The 17,828-nt window shown below is 44.3% G+C and overlaps 2 protein-coding genes across 3 annotated transcripts in view; one reads left to right on the top strand and one right to left on the bottom strand.

The window, feature by feature from the left end:
• Positions 1-13,396, top strand: part of tanc2b (tetratricopeptide repeat, ankyrin repeat and coiled-coil containing 2b) — a 97,587-nt gene extending 84,191 nt beyond the window's left edge. The window contains exons 20-27 of one of the 2 annotated variants that reach the window (XM_069664998.1): positions 391-514; positions 1,291-1,466; positions 2,488-2,620; positions 3,486-3,515; positions 5,973-6,064; positions 7,287-7,433; positions 7,527-7,627; positions 7,738-13,396. In XM_069664998.1, the coding sequence (XP_069521099.1) occupies positions 391-514; positions 1,291-1,466; positions 2,488-2,620; positions 3,486-3,515; positions 5,973-6,064; positions 7,287-7,433; positions 7,527-7,627; positions 7,738-9,808 (2,874 nt within the window). In that variant the 3' untranslated portion in view covers positions 9,809-13,396. The remainder of the gene's footprint in view (positions 1-390; positions 515-1,290; positions 1,467-2,487; positions 2,621-3,485; positions 3,516-5,972; positions 6,065-7,286; positions 7,434-7,526; positions 7,628-7,737) is intronic. The other variant, XM_069664999.1, reaches the window with a different exon arrangement.
• Positions 13,397-13,463: 67 nt separating this feature from the next.
• g6pc3 (glucose-6-phosphatase catalytic subunit 3) lies at positions 13,464-17,749 on the bottom strand. Its single transcript, XM_069665000.1, has 6 exons — positions 17,467-17,749; positions 16,532-16,638; positions 16,341-16,431; positions 16,111-16,229; positions 15,731-15,872; positions 13,464-15,634 (listed from the first exon to the last, which is right to left on the bottom strand). Exons 1-6 carry the CDS (start codon positions 17,682-17,684, stop codon positions 15,292-15,294), a joined length of 1,020 nt encoding a protein of 339 aa, XP_069521101.1. The 5' UTR covers positions 17,685-17,749; the 3' UTR covers positions 13,464-15,291.
• Positions 17,750-17,828: the final 79 nt, after the last annotated feature.

Raw genomic sequence — 17,828 nt, 5'->3', positions numbered from 1 at the left:
TATCAGAATGGTAAGCTGAAATCTTGACAACGACTTGACTACATGCTAGTTTAAGAAGGCAGCCTGAGGTGAATGACGCTGAATGATGATTGGTCGATTTCAGCGAAAGCAAGGTTGTACGTAGAAACCTGCAGCTGTTCTGAACGGCCCATTTCATAGGCGACCTTTTTAAAAATGTAACTCTGGAAAAACACGGAATAATGCAGCTTTCACTTTTTCACTGTGAACAATAAACACCCAAAAATATGAGAATATCCATTTAAAAGATATGGCCCCTTTAAAAGGCAGTAAATATGTGGCCGTTATGTTTTTTTTTACATCTTAAAAAAACAAACAAACACCACATTTTCTGCACGTATTTGATACGGGTGCTTTGTTTGTGTGTTTCAGATTGTGGACCTCCTCCTCACACACGGTGCAGATGTCAACCTGCCTGACAAGCAGGGTCGAACTCCTCTAATGATGGCCGCCTCAGAGGGACACCTGGGCACTGTGGAGTTTTTACTGGCTCAAGGTAAGGCACAACTAGAAACTGTGATGAGCAAATGTTGGCTCAGTTAGGGCTTCATGGATTTCCTCTGAAGCGGAAGCATAAAATAGGACCTTGTAAACAGCAACATATATAGGAAAACAGGAAATATTTTACATGCCTGTATTAATATAAATGCTACACGAGAAATAAAGGACACACATATCTTAATCTTTGGTATTCAGAGCCTGATGGCCGTGAGGAAGAAGCTTTAAATAAATCAAACTGACAGTGGATGTTCAGTTTAAAGAAAGGCTGAGATTTATGCCGGCATCTTTTGGAATTGGTCTGTTAAACACGTCTTCTTAACTCCAATCACTCTGCCGCTGCTCTCTGCGTTTTCTGACAGCTATTCCTGTGTGTTATTCCACATTTGAAATGGGTGCAAACAAAAAGAGGCAGACCTGACAGACGTGCAGGACGGTCAGATTTGATGTGTCCATGAAGAGAAAAACTTCTGGATGCTGAAGTTCCTAAAATAACAGTATTGTTGTATTAAATGATAAAACGTATTAGCTAAGATAACAAGAAGACTTTTCTCTTGTGTCTAAACCCGCTAGTGATTTAGACACAAACACGCAGACACTCCACTAATAAAAATCAACGTAATTATAATGTTTAAACGTGTGTTGACAATAATTACAGCCAAATTAAATCAGCAACAGATTTAAAAAATCCATCAAAACAAATTAAGCAGTTAGTAAAAAAACGAGCGTACTTTCAGTATAAAAGTAGCTCATTATGCTTTGTCTCTTTCCCAGGAGCCTCTCTGTCTCTGATGGATAAGGAGGGTCTGACCGCTCTGAGCTGGGCCTGTCTGAAGGGTCACTTACCCGTCGTGCGCTGCCTGGTGGAGAGCGGTGCCGCCACTGACCACGCAGACAAGAACGGACGCACGCCCCTTGACCTGGCTGCTTTCTACGGCGACTCTGAAGTGGTGAGTTACATCGAGGAAACCCCTGAACTCCCCCTACACTTCATTCAGTTTTTTTACATCCTTCATTTCGCAAAAAAAATCTTGTCCATCCAAGCACGGTTATAAAAAATTCCCCGCCAAATGAAAACGCAAAAACACAACAGAATTATGAGAATGCCACACAACAGGTGGCGATATAACCCAGTCATGCAAAGAAGAAGAAGAGGAATGGCAGCCGGTCAAAATGCTGTCTGTTCCTCAATATAGTAGACGAGTAACTGTACGTGTATGTGTAAACATGCAAAAAGTCCTATTAAGCATCACTGTTTATTTCACGTCCATCATTGTGCAAGGAATGTCGCCTCGTTAGTGACGCGTCACCATGGAGATAGCGGCGCACAGCCTGACGTCCCGAGCCAAAAGCTCTGTTTGCCCCGTCTACACGTCTCCATGGAAACAGATTTTCTACAAGTCCTCACCCTGACCGGAGTTTTATAAAAGATCCGTTTTCAGTGACCTAAAACGCTTGAATATCATCAGTGCAATTTGCTTTGTGAATCAGACCTTGAGACGGGGCAGATAGACGGGGCAAATGATGTGCAATTTATGGTGCTATCAGCGGCCGCAATTCATTCTTAGTGAATTCTTAAAGTTCTTTAGAAGGAGCCGTGTTGTATCAGTATTTCCATGAACATAATGATTCAGGAGTAGGTTACAAATTCTTCTTCCAAACAAAGTATCTTTGTAAGTCTTAAAACATGATCGGAGGGAATCTTACAGTCTTGTTTGGTGCTGACTGAAATGCGTCTTTAACACGTTGTCAAGTACCGAAAACTGGCATCAAATTCTCGCTCAGACAGCCAAATTTGGTTTGAAAAGTTGCACCTCTCCTAATGTGAGAAAGAAGAAACTCTGACTCGAGCCTGGAGCAGATGAAAGATATATTTCACGGTTACACTTTTCAGATGTTTTTAGCACATGGCCAACATGTCAGTGACTGTTCCCCGGCTGTTCTCACCACGTCTCTTCTTCGTCTTTTCAGGTCCAGTTCTTGGTCGACCACGGGGCCATGATAGAGCACGTAGACTACAGCGGGATGCGTCCTCTGGACAGGGCGGTGGGCTGCAGAAACACGTCGGTGGTGGTCGCCCTGCTCAAGAAAGGAGCCAAGATAGGTAAGAGCAGGATAAGAGAGTGAAGAGTGGACAAAGGACCTCTTCATGTGCAGAATCTTAGTCCTGTAGCGCCGTGATAAAAGGTTATTTGCCTGCCGTGAAATGAGATACAAAATGAGATTGTATTCTGGTTGAAAAAGGTCATGCATTGGAGTTCAAGCATGAGCTGCATGAAGGAAGAATTACAAGATAAAAACGCACTTCCATTTAAGAACACACTTCCTGCTGGTCATTATAGAGCACTGTAGCGTTTCACTGCACTGAGCCATGGATTCAGGTTTGTGTCTCCATGTAGCTTAAACCCCTTCCTGCTACTGTATGTCATCCGCCCCCTCCACTGCCGCATCGTGCTGCCTCTCCTCGGCTATTTATGGCTCTGATGTGTGTTTCTTTTTATTGTACTACTGTTGCCGCTGTGTTGTTTCGCTTTCTCTCTCTCTGTCATGTTCTCTCGGCGCCTGTTTGTCTGTTTCCCAATCCCTCTCTCGATCACACGCTCTTTCTCTGTTCCTCTGCGGTTGTTGCTCAGAGACAGGTTGTTATTAGCGCTTGCAGTGTTTCTTTTCGGTATCTGTTTTCAGTTTTTTCTCCTTATTTTGCTCAGGCACTTATCTCCGCTTCTCACTGCTGCTTTTTTGTGTTCCTTTTTCTCACTTCTCCTCCTCCTCCACCACCACTGCCATCACCTCTCTTTCTCTTTCACCTTCTTGCTGTTTTCTCTGGCAACTTTGCCCCTCCCTCCCTTCCTTGCTCTCCTTCCCACTTACACTCCTTCCCTTGCTCATTAACTCCTTCCTCCTCCTCCTCCTCCTTCCTTTCCCTTCCCTCCTCACCCAATATCCCCCGCCTCTCTCTCCGGCCCCAGGATGTCAGACGCTGCCCAGTCGGCCCCGAGGTAAAGCCAAGGCTGTCGACTTCTCACCCCACCAGGCATTTTGACAGCTCTATCTCCTCTCTCTGTGTTGTGTGTGTCGTCCTAAGTGTCGGCAGGCCAGCTTAGCAACCCAAAACCTTCTCAAACTGACAAACAATAACATGCACAAGGTGTTAGCACTGACAGTGATGCAGTCGGGATTGCCCTAGAGGTAGATGCTAACGTCCAAGTGGTTAATGACAGCATGCCCGGCCTCCAGCCTGTGACGTCGTGTCGAGGTGTCGACCTTCCATCCCACAGATGCATGACGGGAGCCCCCAGTAACACTCTGCGTGGTCGTGATTTAGCAGAAAAAAAATGCATGTATTTGTAATTCCTCTGTACCACCGCCACCACAGACTGAGGCGATGAACCTCTGTGCTGTGCATCGTTCATCTTCCAGACGTTTCCTCACTGTCAGCTAGGCCAGTCAGCAGCATTCCTACCCCCACCACCACCAGCTCAGAGGACAGCTAGCGCCTGCAGAGCTCTGTTATCTCCCTCCTGCTTGCCTCTTTTTGTTAATCGTACCTGCTCCTGTGTCTCCTTGTGCAAGATCCCCTCCTGTTCATCTCTGTGGTGTGTGTGTACGTGTGTCAAGGATTGCTGTTACAATAAGTTTCAGTCCAGGTATTGTGCTGGATATTACAGCCGTGAAGCAGTCTGCAGGGATGAAGTGTTTTTTTCTTTTTTTAAACTCCCATTAGTATACACTGTGAGTTTTCATCATCACAATGAGGTTACTTTTGTCTTTATAATGCAATCAAACAGATTTCTAGAGGTTTGGACGCACAACTTTACGCACTGCAATCAAAAAAATAGATTTGAGGGCAAAACTTTTAAAACTGCAGACAAAACATTTTTTCATAAATCAATAAATTTGTGATTAAAAAACATCAAAAACTTTAAAGATTCAAATTGCAAACATTTTATGATTAATTAGTCAAACTTTTTGCTCTGGAAAACTAACAAAGGTTGGATTTACTCACATTTATTTTACTTGAAGCAAAGTATATTTTGTGCCGTACCTGCGCTGGTTAGCACTGTCGCTTCAAGGGTAGAAGGTTCGGGGTTTGAATCCCAGTCCGGAAGTAGTGGGCCTTTCTGTGTGGAGTTTGCATGTTCTCCCCGTGCATGCGTGCGTTCCCTCCGGGTACTCCGGCTTCCCCCCACAGTCACAGTCAAAGACATGCTCGCTAGGTTCATTGGTGACTCTAAATTGCCCGTAGGTGTGAATGTGAGTGTTAAAGGTCTCTGTGTGTCCAGTGTTGTTATAGTTTTGAAATTTCTAATAGTTTTTATTTTTATTTAGTCTTTCATTTTGTTTTTTGATTTCAGTTTATTTTTATTTTTAGTTTGAGAAATTGATTAGTTTTAGTTTTAGTGTTCGTTTTAGTTTTTCAGGTATTATGAGGAAAGCCTTGATTTAAAGAAGCTGGAAAAAGTAGGATGAAAGAATGCATGACATCAAATATGATTAACAAAACCATATTTTATTAAATGTTCCATATTGTGCAAAGCCATTTTATTTTATTAGACCCGAGGCTGTCGTCAAACAGAATCGGTGGAAGTGGTTGTGCAACTAAAACGAGGCCGATTTACCTGCAATTCTATTTTGTTTAAGTTCGTGTTGCGCTGTTAACTGTAGTTTTTATTTAGTCTTCGTTTTCGGAAAACTGTTGTTTTTATTTTTATTTCAGTTCACGAAAAAAAAATTCACTGCTAGTTTTAGTCTTAGTCCTCGTTTTCGTTAACTATAATAACGTGTAACCCCGTCTCTCGCCCAATTACAGCTGGGATAGGCTCCAGCCCCCCGCGACCCTGAACAGCATAAGCGCTATAGATAATGGATGGATGGAAAACATATTTTGATTGCAGTGTGTCAAATTTTGCTCTTCTCCTTTTCATTGCATTATAAAGAAACTAAAGTAGCCTCTCGATCCCTGAATCAGTCGGTAGAACAAAGAATTACTGCACTTCTTGCCAAGACAGAAAATGTGTCTCAGTAGAAAAACATTTGTCGTGATTTATTTAGATTTTTTTGTACATCTACTCTGGGTCGCCAAAGTTAATCTCATTCCGCCATCTGAGAACAAAACGTGCTCATTCTGCACCCAAATTAGGCGAAGCTCCCAGGAGGATTAAAACATAATCTCATTATTCCTGGCAAACAGTATCTGACCCAGGTCTGATGTCCCACAGCGAGGCCGCAGTGTTCTCGAGGCGTCAGAGCAGATTTTTGTAAACTTCTCTCTGCAGTGGATTGCCTGTCTTCTCTCCTCCATCCCCCATTCTGACTGTTGTCCTCCTCATCCCTGTTATTAATGTCGTGTGTAGTGTGACTCCCAGTCGCTCCTTCCTTCCTCCTCGTCTTCTTATTAATGTGTGTCTTTCTCACTTTGTTCTCTTCTTTCATCTGCTCCTTCCTGTGTTACACAGGTCCAGCCACATGGGCCATGGCCACCTCCAAACCCGACATCATGATCATCTTACTCAGCAAGCTCATCGAGGAGGGGGACGGCTTCTACAAGGTCAGAGAACGGGACCAGGAGGACTCTGTAGCTTATGTCGCATTGTATATAGAAAGGAATACAATCATACTCTTTATTTTTTGGGACTTTTAAATCAATTTTCTTCCAAAAAAAAACAAACTCCCTCCTACTTTTATCACACATGGTTCAGCGCCTCTGACACCTGCATAAAAAAGTAGAGAAAGTTCAGCTGGAGCGACACGCTCTTTATAAAATAAATACAAACAGACTTCTAACGATGTTCAAACATATGTTTAATCAGCGTAATCAGCCCGGTGACGGTAACTTTCGGAAACTAATGCTCACCGTCTCCTACTGTTGGCACACACAACCTGCACGCCGTGTGCGCGCTGCAGGTGAAGCCGCTGAAAGTAAACACTGTGTAAACGATCTGTTTATGTAGCCACAGCATTAACCAGCACCGGGACGAGGTGCTGCTGATAACAGGAATGCTCTCACTGAGAAGCCACCTCACGTAATGGAGTGTCTGCCTCGATCATCACGCCGGCATTATCTGTGACGACAGCAGCGTTGCGTGCTTGTTTACAGTTTTCAGGCAGGTGGCACACAGACTCTGCAGCTCAGCGGTCAGTTCACTCTGTGCTCTCATAAACAGCTGCACTAATGTGATATCAGACCGACTTTTCCTGTAGATTAGTCATGCAAAACGAGAAACTGGAGTTTTTGTTTTGCACCGAGCAACAAAACAGTAGCAGCTTCACATGTTTCACTTAATCTGCTTCACTATCGCACATCCTGCAATGTGACTATTACACATGTGCACATCGCAATTGCGATTGTTAAACGATATATCTTGCTACAGTAGCTAATAGTGCTTAATATGACAACATTTAAACACAAACACAGTGATGACCCAAAGCTGCCTGCTAGCTTGTTGCTTGTTGGTCCTGTGAATCACAAGGACGGGACATAAAGATCCGAGAAAAAAATGGTACTCGTCTCAGATTGTGGAAAGAATCAACATTTTTTCTTATAATTTCCAGCAAATTACAAACTCTAAATGATTTTTTGTCAATGTGGGCTGGATACAAATGTAAAGGTGCCAAAACAAAATGTTCTTCTCTGAGAATGAGCTCAAACTGAGACCAAATGCGAAACAAACATTTTGATAAATGATGTTTATGTCTGGCTCTGGTGTGGATCGTATGTAGCGCTATATTTTTAGATTAGATAACCGGACTTGTTTCCATTTGTCCAACAGAAGGGGAAGGTGAAGGAGGCGGCGCAGCGTTATCAGTATGCCCTCAAAAAGTTTCCACGCGAAGGCTTCAGCGAGGACCTCAAGACATTCAGGGAACTCAAAGTATCGCTTTTCCTCAACCTGTCCCGATGTCGGAGAAAAATGAACGTAAGCCAGCAGAAGAATTGCTTTAGATTACACTGTGATACCGTTTGTTTTGGTGGTTGTTTAATAGCTGTCCTCTTTCCTCGTTCTCTCCAGGACTTTGGGATGGCTGAGGAATTTGCTACAAAGGCACTCGAACTGAAACCAAAATCATATGAGGCATACTATGCCAGGGCACGGGCCAAGCGTAGCAGCAGGTACACTGAAATATTCTGTCTCCATACAGCTGTGGACACTTTGTCTCTTGCTAGCCATTTGCACAAACACAGCTGTTCCTCTAAAACGAGTCTTATTCTCTTATTTCCAGACAATTTCCTGAAGCCTTAGAGGACCTGAATGAAGCCATAAAGCAGTGCCCCAACAACCGAGAGATCCAGCGCCTGCTCCAGAGGGTGGAGGAGGAGTGTCACCAGCTCAACCAGGAGGAGCACCAGCAGCAGGACCTGGAGCTGGAGCCTCCTCCCTCCCCACCTCCTACACCTCCCCCAGAAGACGAGGAGTCCCTGTCCCTGTGCCTGTCCATGCCTCTCCCCCCTCCCCCAGAGCCCCGCCTGGAGGACATGGAGCCGGTCCAGGACCTGTTTGAGGACGAGGACTACCTGGAGCAGGAGCTGGAGGCCATGTCTGTGGGTCTGCCCCCACCTGAGGGTCTCTCCAATCCTTCCAGCCTTCCAATCATTCAGAGCCCCCCGCTGTCCCCCACACATCCAGACCAGATCTACTTAGCTGGAGGTTCTCCCATGGGCCAGCCCTACGAATATCACCCCACCTCCTCCTCCATGTCCTCCCCGACCCGCGGATCATACCAGCCCACATCGCCCTCCCTCTCCCCGACACACCAGAACTCCCATTACCGCCACAGCCCGCCTCACACCTCCCCAGTGCACCAGCAGTCCTACGGCTTCAGCTCACCTCCGATGGGGTCAGGGGGTCAGGGGATGGATCATCAGAGCCCGCCGCCTTCCCCTTTACGTAGAGCCGCTCAGTACAGAGCCAGTCCGCCACTAGAGAGTGTATGTCTGTACAGGTCCCAGTCCGGGTCGCCTGTGCGATACCAGACAGAGCAGCTCCCCGGTCGACCTAAATCCCCCCTCTCCAAGATGAGCAGCCAGCGCTCGTTCCAGCTCAGCTCACAGCCCTCTCTGTCCTCCCAGCACCACCAAGCCCAAGGCCTTCGTCTGCAGCCTTCTATAGCCCAGATCGTCCGCACAAACCAGCCCAGCAACGTGATGGGCAACAGCCTTTACCAGATGGGCCACTCGATGGGAGGTCGCTATCAAGGGGGCTCAGTGGACGTGGAGAGCCGTCTGGTGTACCAGCCCTCCCTGGATGGACGATCCATGCCCCAAGTCCAGGCCAGCCTCAGCTCTGGGGCCCTCTGTCAGCACGGCGGCCGAGGAGGGGTTATGGAGTCGAGCCTGTTGAAGGACGAGCTACCCCAGCGCCCCTCCTCTGCCTACCGCGCCAGCAGCGGTGGCCCGGGGGGCATCCGTTACAGCCAGACTCCTCAGATCAGCCGCAGCCAGTCAGCCGCCTACTACCCGGTCTCTGAACACGTACTGGAGCGTGCCAACGCCATGCCCCCATGCCAGTTGGGCTCTCCCGAAATCCCCCACATGGTTCGACGCCCCGTCAGTGCCAACACCACTGAGATAAAGCAGCACGTGCCCACCCCCAGGCCCCTCATCCACTCTCAGAGCGTCGGCCTCCGATTCTCCCCCTCAAGCAACAACATCTCAACTGGATCCACCACGAATTTAGCGCCCGGCTTCAGGCCTTCCTCGTCCATCCAGCAGATGGAGATCCCCCTTCAGGCCACATACGAGCGCTCCTGTGATGATATCTCCCCAATCTCTCCCTCCCAGGGCGGCGGGGGACTGTATCAGGGCGAGACCAGCCGCTCTAGAAACACCCCCTTCATGGGCATCATAGACAAGACGGCGCGGACTCAGCAGTACCTGCACCAGCCCACGCGGTCCAGGGCCATGACGTCCATGGACTCTGCCATCAGCCCCACCTCGCCCGGCCAGCTGGTCCAGCAAGGCTCCACCTACAGCCCCCCCGCCTCGCTGGGCAACATCGCCTACTACAACAAGACAAACAACGCCCAAAACGGACACCTGTTGGAAGAGGACTACTACACCCAGACACAGCCCCCCTCGCTGGGCAAGCTGGCCAACGGCTCGCGCGGTGGTGGGGACATCCTGGAGCGGGTCAGCCAGGTGCCCACCTACCCGGACGTGAAGGTGGCGAGGACTCTGCCCGTGGCTCAGGCCTACCAGGACAACATGTACCGCCAGCTCTCGCGTGACTCCCGGACCCAAGGCCCCACCTCCCCCATCAAACCAAAGAGACCATTTGTGGAATCGAATGTGTGATGGCCGGTCTGTGATTGGTCGGTTGGACTGGACGAGTGAGAGGAGAAAAATATTTAGCTGACCCTTGTGACATGGACGAACTCATCTCAAAGAACTCATTAGAGACGGATCCAGTCAGAGAGAAGACCACACAGCCGGCACACACACTTAGGGTATTAGACATTATCTTCTATGAAAAACAAAACTAACAGAGAGAATTCATTATCATATTCCGCACACAGGTAGGATAACAGGAGGGTCCTCAGTTCTGAATCAAAGACCAGTGCACTTCCAATTGTTGCGTGGCACAAAGTTCCCACCGGTGAACGCGACAGGTGGGACCTTAAGAGTGAAAGTACGAATCATCGGACTCTACTCGTGGACTCTGTATCCATCTTCTGTTCTTTCAAAGTGTGCTCTTAACCAAGGTTGCTTGTAGGCTCTATTCTATGTAATACAATATTATATGTTCAATACTGTACATTGCTCAGAAAATACAAATGGCTCAACAACTCAGTACTTAGAGAAAAATGACAATATTTATAATTAAGTTATATATTGTACATAGAAATAAAACAAAACATAGTTTGCGTTTGAATTGTATTCTGTTAACCCTGCCTTTGTGTCATATGGAGACTGATCAGGGTGAGGAACGAGGGACAATGACCAACTTTGAATCATATAATTACCTCTATTGTGTCAGAATAAAACAGATTTTGTCCTGGTTTAATGCAGGAAAAGGCTTTCTGTGCTGCTCAATGGTCTGAACTAACTTTTCCCAGTTTCATTTCCAAGAGTCCAAGGTGACGTCTTTAACCGTTTTTGTCCAAGCAACTGTCCAAAACCTGCAGGTTCCAATCAAAGGAGAGGCTTGAAAAATGATCAATCAACTACCACAATAGTTGCCTTTCAATTTCCTTTCAACCAGAATATCACAAGGTGCATGTAAGCACTTTTTAAAGATTTAGCTTGAAGCTGGTATTTTTGGGGGTATTATGCTAATTTGATATTCCATATTTCACTCCGTGAGACCTGTAGCTTAGCATAATTTATTCATCATTTTTCTCACACTGGTGCTTTGTGCAGGCCCTCATACAGCCTCTGCCTGACAGTCAGCTCTGTCCCTTTAAGAAACACCACCCCTAGAACCCCGCTTTGTTCTGATTGGCCAGCTCTTTGAAGCCTGCTGAAGCTGCACTTTGTGCACAGCAAAGAAAAAGACTGGCGTTCACAGCTGCCTGCAAACTGAGCTGAGAAGTCTGGGGATTACTCCAACATACCGTAAAATTCCGTGTATAAGACGCAACACTTTTTTTTCCATTTAAAAAGTAGGCTGCGTGCTTTATACCGGTGCGGCCAGTGTATCCAGTATAAAATGCAGAAAGAGGTATATTTTTGTGTTACGGTCTTTTACTCAGACGATGTTTGTCTGATTAAGTTATTAAGTGGTGACGTCACATCTCTGCATTAAACTGTTCCCTGGTCCAAGCCGCTCCAACGTCTCATATTCACAATGTTGCCGCAGGTTTGTGTTTTCCTCGCTGTTTTAAGCGAAGAAAACTAACTAGATTGTTGCTAACGCTTCGTCACGGACATGCACCGTCAAGATCGCCATTGCACCCGCCACCCTCACAACTATCAACGTTACCGTATGCTACCAGATAATGCTCGCTACAGCATCAGTAGCTAGCAGGATTGCAAACTCGACATGGCGAAAACAGATAGCTGGCTGTAATTTGTGTGTGTTATGAATGAAAATAGATGGAAATAACTTGTATACACGTTTTTATTAATAAATAGCTATAGAAAACCCTTTCCCCTCCGGGATACCCCCAAAACAGACCGCAAAATATATTCCAGTGCGATTTATATTCCGGATTTTACGGTACTTTTACCTCCAGATTTGAAACTTTACCCATGTTTAGTACAGGACATCCAACACTGTAACATTATATATGCGTCTTAAAATGTGAAACCGCATAATACCCCCTTTTTAAGTGTTAGAACAGATAAACGTTTCTGCATCTTATTTGTTGATTACATATTTTTTTAAACCAGACTCCACCTCATTTTCTGAGGTTTAGCTATGACGTTATGATTTTTTTAGTGTCAGTTAGTATCTCAGACCTCATTGTGTTCAACCAGCTGTCTCTAATCTTTTCTGAAATATTAGACCAGCTTCCTGTTAATGAGTACTTGCTTATTCATCTGCATACATAAAAAAGTATCAGTGGCAATAGTTTTGTAAAAGCTCGTATGATCGTCCTGCAGAATTCAGACGTCTTGCTTCGAGGACAGATTCCTGCAGGAGATAAAAGTAGGACTTGAGTGCAATAGTTTGAATCATTGGCTTCAGTTTCCAATCATATTTTAAGTATCAAAGTTCGCCTTTGTCCCTCCTCCGTACACATTGTTGCTGTATGTTCCTATGAGAGGGTAAAACATACAGGACACTGCTAGTGATGGGTTAACATGGATAGTGCTCAGCGATTAAAAGCAAGCAAATGCATACACGACCACTGTTACAGACCTTTCCCTTTCTCCTGCATTATTTCCTGTCGTTTCTTTTTACCCACAATGCATTTTTATTCCGCCACTTCTGCACTAAAAATGCCTGTTAAGTTCTTAACTAAGGGTGCACTTTATGTATTTTTACTTGCTTTGTTGTTACGATTGTTGACTTCTGGAGAAAGTGGGTGTGTGATCGGTCAGACCTCTGACCGGTGATGCCAGACTATCATGAGACACTATTATTATATGATTTACAAAGCAGTGACGAATGACAATATGAAGAGCAAACAATGTTTTTAAACAGGTGAAGATGTATAGACTTTCTAGCACAAGTTGTAAATACTGACTCAGATATTCCTCTCGGTCCAGCTCGGGTTCAATAGATCATATTTAATTATTCTACATCAGAAAAAAATATCCATATAAGTACTCTAACTCTAAATTAACCAGTCTAATCCACTGGTGTTGCGCACATGTTGAAATAAAGTCGAATCTACTGCAAAAAAATAAAGTATAACTGAGGTTTCAGCGCCCAGAAGCTCCATATTTGGAGTTTGGATGATAGAGAAAGTGGAATAATAAGAATATTCAAGTTATTTGTATATGTGGGAAAAGTTATGGACCATTTGTCTGTAACATTTTATTTTGATTTCTCTGCTAAAGAATATCTAAAGAGGGATAGCTCCTCCTGTTTCACCTGCTCCCAGAGAGATGCCCTACTTATCTTTACAGAAATGAAGGTATAAACTGTACTATACTTAATTTAAACAAGAGGGTGTATGGTTTCAAGCTGTGTGTGTATATTAGTTTGCTGTAAATAGTCTGATGCATGTTCTATTCTTTCCATGAGCTCAAGCAGAAACATGTATAGCAGTGTTCTGACTCTGGTGTGTGATACAGTGATAAGGAGACTGCTAGCCCTGAACTATCCTTATCATTTTCCTTCGACCTCACCGGGCCAACGCGAAAGGTTCTTTTCTTTTCTTTTAATGTATTTGCTTGCTGAGCAGAGTTCTCTTGTCTGTAAATGTGAGCTTTCAGATCGCTGTGATAAAAAGTTTAATTAAAAACAATAAAAAAGAATGTGTTTTTATCTCATGATAACTGATTGTAATCTGTACAGTCAAACCTATGTATTGGAAAAAAAGAACATATTTATAAATGGTTACAACTGAAACACGCCCTGCATGTCAGTCATTTATTTTACTCCATTGATCAGAATATTACTTTCAAATGTAGCTCTCTCTATAGGATGAATTTGGTCCTCAAATCATAAAACAGCAGTGTATAGACAGAGTAACACACCTCAGTACAATATACAATACAATTCTGTAAATGCTACTTTTTTAAAGCTTTAATGTTTAAATTAATGATGTTGCATCATCTGTCCGAAGTATGAGCACCAATTTGACCAAAAGATGGTGCTGTTTCCTGGATTAAGAATTTTACACAGAATGTCATTTAGTGGGCTGCACAGTTGTTAGTGCTGCCGCCTCACAGCAAGAAGGTTCCTGGTTCGAATCCCAGTTCGGAGTTTGGAGTTTGCATGTACTCCCCGTGCATGCGTGGGTTCCCTCTGTGTACTCCGGCTTCCTCCCACAGTCCAAAGATATGCTCATTAGGTTCATCTGTGACTCTAAAATTGCCCGTCGGTGTGAATGTGAGCGTGAAAGGTTGTCTGTCTCTATAGCCCTTTTTAAACTGCCGTTCTACCTCAGTGCCACAATGAAGCTCCGCCGTCATGCAGCCTTTGCAATGCCGGCATAAAGCCGCCCCAGTGTGTGTTTTCACATAGCGCTGCTGCGTGGCGGAAGCAAAACGTGCTCGAGGTGTAAACAAACAGCACATGCTCCAAATACACACGCACGGCGCTGTTCCGCCTTGCCGGCTCTGCCGTTCACACAGATGCCGTTACGCCTCTGTTACTACCTCTGATACCAACTCAGAGGCGGAACAACTTCGCCCCACCATTACGCCTCTAGAAGACGGAACGTAACAGAGGCGTAATAATCCCTCCTTGAACTGGTAGTGTAAAAAGGACTTAAGTATCAACCCTGTGATTCACTGGCGATCAGTCCACGATGTAACCCCGCCTCTCGCCACATGACAGCTGGGATAGGCTCCAGCACCCCTCGCCCGTGCGTATTTTTAAAAGGAACTTTTAACCAATTTTAAACACTAATTTCTGTTTACAGGTTTTGGGGAGAACTACTGCATGTGAAAACGCACAGGGTGGGGCTGACTACTACAACTTTACATTTTTATTTTAAACTGCTGGAGGATTAAATAAAACAGAGGAGATTAAGCCTGCCCCCTAGTGTTGACCTGCTAGCAAGATTAGCTGCTATTAGTATAACACACCCTGATCTAAGAATCAAACCGCTTTTTGTTGCGTTGCATTGTGGGTAATGTCTGCACTAGATTTAGGAAAAACACATTATGCAATGATGTGAATTTTTACATGATTTTTTTTGGTTTAAACTGTCATCATTAATAAAATGATGATACAGGAGTGCATTGCTAAAATAGTGAAGTACTCTTAACATTTTTATGTAACGTAAACAAAAGTAAAGAGATGTGAAGAATCGAAACCATTTGACTGAAAAAACAAAAAGAATCTGAACACTGTCAAACCACTTAAACACTTTTTGGGTGTTCAGAGCATCATTAAGGAAGTCTTTTTTGTCTTCTTATTTACCCAATCTTTTACTTGATGAAGGTCCGAGGACTTAGTTTCCAAAAATACTGTAGTAATCTGAAACAATCCCCACAATTAAGGCCAATTTTCTCTCATTAAAAGAAAAAAAAAGTCACTTATTAAAGACCCTTGCCAGTTGAATTGTAGAGAAGTCAAACTATGTAACTATGTAAATCCCTCATCCACAACCGTAGCCATAAAAAACATTATAGACATTCAAAGTGCAAAGAAACAGAGACGTGAGCTGTAGTTATTAGAGGAGAAAAACACCACTGAAATGGAGAGAAAATAGTCCCTAGTCCTTCTTAGTTTTGGGAGTGAAAAGGTGAATGAGTCCTGGCACGAGCACCATGACAATCTGAGGCACGATGACGAATTTGACGAAGAACAGGCCGTAGAAGAGGCCTTGCGGTCGGATCGGGAGCGGCAGACGATGGACGTGGTACAGACCCATGGACGAAAAGGCCAGAGACAGAGCCCGCGGAGCCCAAGGCAGAGACCATCCACCCGGCTTCCAGTACTGAGCCATACCCAAACCCAGAAGAGCACCACAGTCACGGGTCAGAGAGGAGAACGGGGCGGTGTCCAAACGAATCCACTCTGCATGGCTGCACCATTTCTTAGCCAAAGCAATAGACCTGTGGAACAGAGAAAATATGTTCAAGTTAACAACTTAACCTCCAAGAGCTTCATATGCTTTATCAACACACATTAAATAATAACAAAAGGCTCACCAGGAGAGGTCGATTCCCAGCTGCAGCAGTCCAGCATGCAGCATCACAGTACTGAAGAGCAGACCCATGCTCAAGCTGAAGAAGAACAGCAGGGGGCGACCTTCTGGTACTCTGCGGCTCAGGACGATCCCCAGAATGAAACCTGAAACACAGATTTTTCACCTGTCAGCGACTTTTCTAAGCTGTTCATCCTGTATGTATCAGGCTCTCTGTGTGTGTCAGGTTACAGTAGGAATTCCAGATGTTTTAAACGTGTATGATTTCTTACATGATTTTCTTTTCATTAAACCACAGGATATACACTAGTATAACCCTTGTTTTATGTTGATTTATATATTAAGAGATTGAGTTTTAGCTTGTGCATGAAACTGGATTCAGACCTGTGATGGAGCCAGCGATGACCTGGTGGGGGAAGTGGGCGAGGATGAAGATCCTGGAGAGTCCAACTGCAACCAGTATGACCACATACAGCAGGTAGGGAACAGCTGATAACATCACACTGGAGGCACAGAAGAAACATTACTGAAGTAAGCTCTGGTATCTTATAATTTCTTTATCTGTGTATTTTTATAATAAAAGCGTCATATTTTACTAATTTACATGAGAATACCTGCGAGTACGTGAGTACAAAAACGACCCGAGCGAGGACACAACGACCCACCAGACAGCTGCCGTCACCATAGCATGTCCCGATGGACTGCCTAAGAGACAGACGCCAGCTTTAGAGCTCTGACTCTGCAAGGAATCAAGAGTACAGTCTATGTCTGATACATGATGTTTTTTTCATTAAGGACTTCTTACCTGGGCCGGTTTCACAGGTGGAGGAAAACTGGGAAACCTCAGGTTGCTTGTTGACAAATAGACGTGATTCACCAATCCACCAGAATGGTCTTTCTCCAAACAGCATCCTGGGAAAAATCAATGAACCGATATATATATGCAACAATGTACATTTCTTTAATGGTCATAAAGGTGCATACTGCCACTTGCTGCAGTCCTCACATAGTAGGAGAAAATCACACTATTTTTACACCTTCCTCTATAAATTCAAAATGTATAACAACCCTTGCTTTCATTGTGTCATGTCCATTTTTACTACCAATTTTTCTTTATTTAATTTTGTCTGTCAAACACAAATTATAAGATATCATTGTCACAATTCTTAACTTTTTGTACACTTTGTAGATTTATTAGCTACCTTGTTTTTTAAATTCCTGTATCTACCGTAAAATTATGTGAATAGCTGTAGATTTGTATAAATGAATAATTAATTCATGATTTTGGTCCTTTGATGCATCTGTAAAAATTCGGTATGTACGGAATATAATAGGTAAAACAAATTGCATGATTTTCCCTTTCTGACCGCTGTTTTCCAATTTATTATAAACGTTTTTTTTTATATATCCACGGGAAAATCCCACTACTTATAGCGATTAGGCTGTACTGTAAATACAAAGTTCCGCGGTTAAATGTTTCACATCGGACAGCGCACACAGTCGGACTGCGTTTGCAATCCCGGAAGCTGCGACGTCAACAGAATAAAATATACAATTGCTTTTAACTTCACTGTAGCGAATGAATCCATTTAAATAAAAACACTTCACTTGTTATTTTATCTCCCTGACAACAATTGTTTTGAATGTAAACAGGAAGTTTAGCAGCATGCTAAAATGCTAGCAAGAGTAGAGAGTAAATAAACTCTTTTTAAATATGTTGGTTGCCTTCTTTAGCCTTACCATTTAAACACCAAGTTTAACCACTCCGATATAGCTGCTACCCAGATCACCGCTACTCCAGCTCGTTTGTTGATGAAATATGTGAAAGGAAAGACGAGCAGGAAGGCAGCTTTGGGATCCCCCATATGAGTTACAAGTAGCCATAATTTTTCTTGATCTCTTGTCCTCTGTTGGAGACTTTCAGCCATCCAGATGCCTTGGGTGTAAACAGCCTCCATTACCACGTCCTCTCCCGACGCATTGACTTCTTAGGATAAAATTCAAAATGCTGATTATTTTGAACTTCAGGATATGCTGCAGCAAAATGTGCAATGCATACATATATCCGGTAGGGGGAGCACTTTGACTGGAGAGCGGGTGAA

Source organism: Semicossyphus pulcher, unplaced genomic scaffold (genome assembly GCF_022749685.1).
Source record: "Semicossyphus pulcher isolate SPU_LCO1_2020_fin unplaced genomic scaffold, fSemPul1.0.p SCAF_16, whole genome shotgun sequence".
NCBI lineage: Eukaryota > Metazoa > Chordata > Actinopteri > Labriformes > Labridae > Semicossyphus > Semicossyphus pulcher.
The sequence above is the reverse complement of the archived record's forward strand: the minus strand, read 5'-3'. Positions and strand labels throughout refer to the sequence as shown.

Excerpts from the sequence above, each read along its gene's own strand:
- g6pc3 (XM_069665000.1), bottom strand. The coding sequence starts at position 17,684 with ATGGAGGCTGTTTACACCCAAGGCATCTGGATGGCTGAAAGTCTCCAA. Across the intron at positions 16,432-16,531 it reads CACCTGTGAAACCGGCCCAG|GCAGTCCATCGGGACATGCT; the intron begins GTAAGAAGTCCT and ends TCTGTCTCTTAG. Across the intron at positions 15,635-15,730 it reads CTGGGAATCGACCTCTCCTG|GTCTATTGCTTTGGCTAAGA; the intron begins GTGAGCCTTTTG and ends TCTGTTCCACAG.